Source organism: Chanodichthys erythropterus, chromosome 12 (genome assembly GCF_024489055.1).
Source record: "Chanodichthys erythropterus isolate Z2021 chromosome 12, ASM2448905v1, whole genome shotgun sequence".
NCBI classification, from domain to species: Eukaryota; Metazoa; Chordata; class Actinopteri; order Cypriniformes; family Xenocyprididae; genus Chanodichthys; species Chanodichthys erythropterus.
The window spans coordinates 41,044,716-41,052,854 of NC_090232.1; the positions used below are offsets into that span (position 1 = coordinate 41,044,716).

General features: G+C 37.9%; 1 protein-coding gene across 1 annotated transcript in view; it reads right to left on the reverse strand.

The window, feature by feature from the left end:
• Positions 1–206: 206 nt before the first annotated feature.
• tsga10 (testis specific, 10) overlaps positions 207–8,139 on the reverse strand; it is a 10,385-nt gene continuing 2,452 nt past the window's right edge. Inside the window, exons 5-17 of the mRNA XM_067404882.1 lie at positions 7,841–7,918; positions 6,440–6,591; positions 6,194–6,309; positions 5,370–5,524; positions 5,225–5,280; positions 3,256–3,424; positions 3,062–3,172; positions 2,768–2,953; positions 2,405–2,572; positions 2,065–2,267; positions 1,879–1,983; positions 422–604; positions 207–309 (exon numbers count right to left, since the gene is read on the reverse strand). Of these exons, the coding sequence (XP_067260983.1) occupies positions 279–309; positions 422–604; positions 1,879–1,983; positions 2,065–2,267; positions 2,405–2,572; positions 2,768–2,953; positions 3,062–3,172; positions 3,256–3,424; positions 5,225–5,280; positions 5,370–5,524; positions 6,194–6,309; positions 6,440–6,591; positions 7,841–7,918 (1,713 nt within the window). The 3' untranslated portion in view covers positions 207–278. The remainder of the gene's footprint in view (positions 310–421; positions 605–1,878; positions 1,984–2,064; positions 2,268–2,404; positions 2,573–2,767; positions 2,954–3,061; positions 3,173–3,255; positions 3,425–5,224; positions 5,281–5,369; positions 5,525–6,193; positions 6,310–6,439; positions 6,592–7,840; positions 7,919–8,139) is intronic.

Genomic DNA, 8,139 nt, shown 5'->3' on the forward strand with positions numbered 1-8,139 from the left:
ATCTATTGCAGAATCATGTTTTTGTAGAAATATGCTTAAACATATAGAAAATCCACTCCAAAACTATAGTTTACAAACATTAATACTATGTGCATTAATATCAGTTGAAGCAAAACAGCAAAAATCATAGTAAGAAAAGTCTGATTTATTAAAAACATGACGTCACAGTAAATCTTATAAGATCAGAATCTATTGATTGTCTTCAGAGAGAATCTAAGACATAAAGATGAAATAAACATGCCAGCCAAAATATAGATGATTGGAGTATTCAGATCTTCTCAGTCATAAAGGTCCCTGAAAGTCAGACTCCTGTTAAAGCAGAAACACATCATAATTAACAAAATAAACTGAATATAACAACCAGCACGGCCACTGTCCACTTATTTAAACCCAGAATGACAAATCGTCCACTGGAGCACACCTGTCAGGGTAGTGGGACGCAAGAAGTGGGTCAGGTGTGCTGTAATGAGAGCGTTCTGGAGACCATGATCTGTGAGGACTCAGAGAGCGATGGCGGGAAGGGGATGAGGAGCGCATAGTGGAGGAGAGGACGGGAGAAAGCGCTGAGAGACCCTGCCTGCGCAGCTCCTGTACTGCCCGCTCCCTGATAGAAAGAGACAGAGATGAACATAGACTGGACATTCAAATCCTGTTCAAACCACAAAGAAATAAATATATTCATAACTGGAAAAACATGAGGATGAGTAAATAATGACAGAATGTTCACTATCCCTTTAAAGGGGTCCTATTGTGCTTTTTTACATGTTCAACTTTCTTTAGTGTGTAATGTTGCTGTTTGAGCATGACAAAGATTACAAAGTCACTCCAAAGGGAGTTATTCGCTATATCAGTAACACTGTTTCTGAACTCCCTGAAACGCCTGCATTGTAGTCTGAGTTTTCATCTGGGAACGAACATGTCACAATATTCCTTGTTTAAATAATTCCCGCCCAAGGCATATGGAAAAAAAGCTGCGAGACCTGGTTGAGTCGAGTTAGTAGTGTTGTAATGTTAAAGGGTTAGTTCACCCAAAAATGAAAATTCTGTCATTTATTACTCACCCTCATGCCGTTCCACACCCTTAAGACCTTCATTCATCTTCAGAACACAAATTAAGATATTTTAGTTGAAATCCGATGGCTCCGTGAGGCCTCCATAGCCAGCAATGACATTTCCTCTCTCAAGATCCATAAAGGTACTAAAAACATATTTAAATCAGTTCATGTGAGTACAGTGGTTCAATATTAATATTATAAAGCGACGAGAATATTTTTGGAGCGCCAAAAAAACAAAATAATGACTTATATAGTGATGGACGATTTTTCAAAACACTGCTTCAGGAAGCTTCAGAGCATAATGAATCAGTGTGACGAATCATGATTCGAATCATGACACCAAAAATATTCTCGTCGCTTTATAATATTAATATTGAACCACTGTACTCACATGGACTGATTTAAATATGTTTTTTGTACCTTTATGGATCTTGAGAGAGGAAATGTCATTGCTCCCTATGGAGGCCTCACGGAGCCATCGGATTTCAACAAAAATATCTCAATTTGCGTTCCGAAGATGAACAAAGGTCTTACAGGTGTGGAACGACATGAGGGTGAGTAATAAATGACAGAGTTTTCCTTTTTGGGTGAACTAACCCTTGACCAATCACAACACACTGGTCCAGCCGACCAATCAGAGCACACTGTGCTTTTCAGAAGGAGGGGCTTCATAGATACAGAAACTAAACAAAGCGTTACTGACAGACTGGGTGGAGTGGTGCTGAAACAATGTCAAATATGTGAAAAATAATGTGTTTTTTGAACATTCCAACATAAAAAATCATGACTTTGTAAAAGGTCCTCTTTAAGGTTTGTGTCTCACCTTTCAAAGCGCTCAGTAGACAGGTGTCTCTTAGTCATCTCAAGATCTGCCTCCAGCTGGGTTGATCGTGTCCTCAGCTGAGCCATTTCCCTACTCTGAGAACTCCTAGAGACAGTAAGTGGAAGATGAAGACAATGAAAGACAAGAAACAGCCGCATGAGATGTCGTATGTGTATGCGCACTCACACTTTGCTGTCAGCCATGCTGAGTTTGTCCTTGAGAATTTGTATTTCTGTCTGCCTTTCCTGAGAGGTGAGCTGCCTCTGTAGCTCCTTTTCTCGTGAGGACACCAGCAGGCTCTCCAAAGTCTGAACAGACAGACGTTCACTGGTCAGCTGCTTCTGTAACAGCTCCACCTCAGAGCGGCATGATTCCAGCTCACGCTGCACCTGTATGAGCACGTTCACATTATTTACATTTCAGTTTGTCCCTGTTTTGCCAATTTAAAACATAAATAAATGCACAAGTACCTCAAGTAGGTAATATTGTTTTACTGGTAGACTGATAAACCAATCGGAGCACTCACAGCTTCTTTGCCTGCATCCAGTTTGACGCAGAGCTCTCGTGTTTTTTCCAGGTCAGTCTGCAACTGTGTGCGCTCAGTCTGGGCCTGACGCAGATCTTCCTCCACGTGAATCATCTTTCGGTTCAGCTGAGACAGCTGACTATTACAGCTTCGCTCTGCACTCAGTGCCTGGACACAGCAACAAACCACAGTTTATGAGAGACTGAGTTAACTAAAGTTGAGTGCACACTACTGAAGACTGCAGAGCATTAGTGACAGACACATGCTGCCGGTTTGCTACGCTCTGAGACTTCTAAAATCTTCGGTCTTGTATTGAGCATTTGGGTTGAGTTCTCTCAAAAAACATCAAGATGACCAAATGACCTGTTGAAGGCTGCTCTCCAGGCTATCGGCTCTTTCTTTGAGTCGAAGGATCTCTAAGTTAGAGTTGTGAAGCTCAAGACGGAGTTCGATGACAGTGGTTTCAGCATGCTTGGCCTGTTCCTCCCAGCTTTCCAGCTGAAGAGATGCTTTTCTTCGAGACTCTTGAAGCTCCCTGCACTCACGCTCCTAAAGGGCAGGAAACGAGAAGAATTGGAACAGATTACAATGAAAATATAATACTCTAATTCACCTGTAGTCATAGAACATGCTTGTCGTCCATTTAGTTGACTTTACCTTAGCGGACAAAAGATCTTCAGTGCGTGAGATGTCAGAAATGTGATCTTGCACTTTTCTCTGCAAGTCTTCTAAATCCTCATTAGCTTCATCCAGCTTGAGCTGTAGAGTCTGAAATGAAATGAAAGAAAGAAAGAAAATTGGACGTCTTGTTACCTTATTTATTGGAATGCCCTTGAATAAAAGTTTGGTACCTGATTGTCCAGACGTGTTTTGTCAAGATCGTCCTTCAGCTGACTGTTCTCTTGCAACATGGCATCTTTGACTTTCATCACTGCACCCATTTCTTTTTCAGAGTCTGACAACTTCTTCCTCAGAACATCCAGCTCTTTTTCTCTGCAAGCTACGGTCTCCTTCAGAGCTCTGTGGACAGGAAGTCACATCATTATCCTCATTTTTCATAGTCATTCATGTCGCATAATCATAAATCTTTTGAGGAAATTAAGTGTTACATTTTAGGGTGTATTAGTCTAACTGAATACTGATATTCACATATCACATACTCACACACTCATGTACTCAAATGCTGGTTTATAGTTTTATATCCACAGAGGAAACTACACTATTGTTCAGAAATTTGGGGTCAGTAAGTAATTAATACTTTTATTTAGCAAATATGCAAATTATAAATGTCAATTAAGACATTTATAATTTTGAAAAAGAATTTTTATTTTAAATAAAGTCCTGAAAAAATTAAAATCACGGTTTCCACAAAAATATGAAGCAGCACAACTGTTTCAACATTAATAATAATAATAAATGCTTCTTGAGCAGCAAATCATCATATTAGAATGATTCTGAAGGATCATGTGACTCTGAAGACTGGAGTAATGATGCTAAAAATTCAGCTTTAACATCACAGAAATAAATTACATTTTAAAATATATTCAAGTGAAAAACAGTTTTTTATTGTAGAAATATTTCACAATATTACTGTTTTTACTGTATTTTTCATTAAATGAACAAAGCCCTGGTGAGAATTGGAGACTTTAAATCTTAAAGGGTTAGTTCACACAAAAATGAAAATTCTGTCATTTATTACTTACCCTCATGCCGTTTCACACCTGTAAGACCTTCGTTCATCTTCAGAACACAAATTAAGATATTTTAGTTCAAATCCGATGGCTCCGTGAAGCCTCCATAGGGAGCAATGACATTTCCTCTCTCAAGATCCATAAAGGAACCATAAAGGAAAAACATATTTAAATCAGTTCATGTGAGTACAGTGGTTCAATATTAATATTATAAAGCGATGAGAATATTTTTGGTGCGCCAAAAAAACAAAATAACGACTTATTTAGTGATGGCCGATTTCAAAACACTGCTTCAGGAAGCTTCGGAGCATAATTGAATTAGTGTATCGAATCATGATTTAGATCGTGAATCAGCTGAAATCACGTGACTTTGGCGCTCCGATCAGCAAATTCGACACACTGATTAATTTATGATCCGATGCTTCCTGAAGCAGTGTTTTGAAATCGGCCATCACTAAATAAGTCGTTATTTTGTTTTTTTGGCGCTCCAAAAATATTCTCATCGCTTTATAATATTAATATTGAACCACTGAACGAACATGAAGTGATTTAGATATGTTTTTAGTACCTTTATGGATCTTGAGAGAGGAAGTGTCATTGCTCCCTATGGAGGCCGAGTAATAAATGACAGAACTTTCATTTTTGGGTGAACTAACCCTTTAACAACCCCAAACATTTGAATAGCAAAGGAGAAACTACACAAAACAATTCTAGAAAATGAAACATTTTGTATCCAGGACTATGTAAGGGATAATGTACTTTTTATGACATTAAAGAAGCACTGGTATGTTGCCATGGACAATGGCAAGTCAAATATTTAGTATCAGTAACCGCTCAATGCTGAAACTGACCAATCAGAATCTAGTATTTCAGAGAGCTGTATAACAATAAGCATGAGCTACAGTCAAAAACAACTATGGCTATAGACTAGTCATTTCAATTACATCAACATTAGCATTAAGCTTATACCTTGATGGTGAGCATAACACACTGTGTAATGAAAAGAAAATAATACAGTAAGCTACACATTATACAGAACTTTGGTAACAAGAATCATTTTAATTCTTACAGTCTTAAAATCAGTACACATAACTGTCTGCTAATCTGTGAAAATGAACAGAGAACTTACATTAGAGTCGTCTCAAGATCCTCGGTTCTTTGTTTCAAACTCCTAATGGTTTTCTCCTGCAAATAAATAATGATATCAACAAATGTACAAACTAACTAGAAAGCAAGTCACCTAAAACACACTCCAAAATATGTGAGGTTGGTACCTTCTCATCTAGCTGGTCATGTGTTGTGCTGAGCAGATGTGTCTTTTTCTCCAGCTGTTCCTGCAGCGTGTCTATGTGCTGGTCCAGCTCTGAGATTGTGCCTCTCAATGTGCTCACCTCCTCTCGCAGAGCGGTCACCTGCCTCAGGAGAGAGTCTGAAACAGTGACACACAGGCACTCTTTCAACATTAACATTATTGCAATATGATTAATTCAAAACATTCTTCCAAAAACATGACATGCAGCTGTTCAAAAGTTTGGAGTCAGTAAGATCTTTTTGAAAGAAGTCTCTTCTGCTCTCCAAGGCTGCAGTTATTTAATCAAAGAACAGTAAAAACTTTAAAAATTGTAAAATCATGGTTTTCTCTTTGAATATATTTTGAAATGTAATTTATTTTGACCAAAGCTTAATTTTCAGCATCATTACTCCAGTCTTCAGTATCACATGATCCTTCAGAAATCATTCTAATATGCTGATTTGATGCTTAAGAAACATTCTTATTAATGTATCAATGTAAAGCAATGTAAAAACGGTGATATTTTTTTTTCCAGGATTCTTTGATGAATAGAAAGTTCAAACAAACAGCATTTATTTAAAACAGAAATATTTTGTAACATCATGAATGTTTTTACTGTCACTTGATCAAATAAATCCAACCTTGCTGAATAAAAGTATTAAACTTTTGAACAGTGGTATATTCTTCCCACAACTTTGGCACTATATATATATGTATATATGTGTATATATATATATATATCTGCAGATAAATAACCGCAACTGTTTAATAAAAGGGCAGATTAAATGTATTGTCTGGTTTTCTCACTGTTCTTCTCATCAAGCATTTTATTTCTCTCCTGAGTGTTTTGTAGATCTCCAATCCTGTTGGTCAGTCTCCGCTGATTCTCACTCAGAGAACTTTCCATCTGAGTATTTTCCATTCTGGTACACACACACACACACACACACACAAAAGAATTAATATTCAAAGTACTAACCTAACAAAACATTTAAACCTACTTTCAGCACACTGAAATATAAACACATCTACGGTAGTTGTTTTGGATTGTACCTGAGGCTGCTGCACTCATTTCTGAGGCGGCTGAGTTCTTCCTCACTGGCACTGAGTTTTCGCCCAAGCGTGTGAACTTCCTCCTCCAGACCCATCATGGTCTCCCTCATCTGAGCTTGCCTGCTTCTCTGTTCCCCTCGCTCCTGCTCCATCTGCGACACACACAAAACAATGACACTAGTCCATAACAATAACTGTCTATGACAGTAATTACAGTTTATAGTATAGTATGAAACAGTATAGCATTGTGCAGAATAGTACAATATGTTATACTGTGGTACTATTTGATATGGTGTAGTATAGTGTAGCCCCAGAGGAAAACTGCATTACTTAGAGCTTTCATAATGCATATAATATACTTGGGATTCAATTCAGGACTTTGTAGAATTTGATGAAAATGTTTGAATTTTGTATTTCGGCAAATCTGAGTTCAGTTTAAAAAAATTATTTACCCACCCTCAAGCCATCCTAGGTGTAAATGACTATCTTCTTTCAGACAAACGCAATCAGAGTTACATTAAATAATATCCTATCTCTTCCAATTAAACTTTATAATAGTTGTGAAGGGGGGCCAGATTTTGAAGCCCAAAAAAATGCATACAAAAAAAGTCCATACGGGTCTAGGGGGTTAAAAAAGGCCATCTGAAGCGATGGGTTTTTGTAAGAAAATATCCATATTTAAAACTTCATTAACTATAATATCTAGCTTCCGGCAGACGGCCGTACGCAGAGTAACCCCTGACCTGATGCATGGCGCGAAAGCTCAGAGGAGAGAGCAAAACAAAACACCGGTCACGAATTAGAAGTCTAAAACAAGACTTTTTAAAGAGAAATGTTGGTATTTCCATATAAGAGAAGAGGAGCTTGAGTTTGTTGCCCAGCCCTATTTTTTTGAAGCTTACGATACTCCTACATCCTGCGTCATACCTGGTGTCACGCAAGTAAACTACAGTCATCTGTCGGAAGCTAGTTATTTATATATAAAGTTTTAAATATGGATATTTTTTCTTAAAAAAACACATCGCTTTGCTTCAGAAGGCCTTCAATAACCTACTGGAGCCGTATGGATTACTTTTATAATGGATGGATGATTTTTTTGTGCTTTAAAGTTACATTATAAAGCTTGGAAGAGCCAGGATATTTTTTAAATATATCTCTAATTGCGTTCGTCTGTCATATACACCTAGGATGGCTTGAGGGTGAGTAAAGATTGGGGAAATTTTCATTTTTGAGTGAACTATCCCTTTAAATAGGTCTCCATTTGTTCTCCATTTAATCTTATTGTTGTCTAAAAGAAACAACTGAGATCTCATTGGTGATTTTGATTTCCTCTGGGCTATAGTAGTATATTTTGTTCAATCTACAGCTGTCGTCACTGGTTCATAAATACAGAGCTCTTACTGTGAGTACAGCAGCCTGCAGGTCCTCCACCCTCTGCTCCAGGTGAGCTCTCTCGCTGATGGCTGTCTCCTGAGAGATCTGAAGCGACGTGCAGTTCAAAGGGAACACACATACACTCAGTGGGCTAAAAAAAGCACACCTCTCTCCTGGTATTATCCCCAGTGAGATGACTCAATTTATTACTGTACTCTAGAGCGTAAGTGATTTTCCTTTAGAGCTCCTAAATAACATCTTCATGAGACGAATATACAAGCGAACATGAATGTGATATGCAGCACGTATGCCGGTGTACTTGAGAT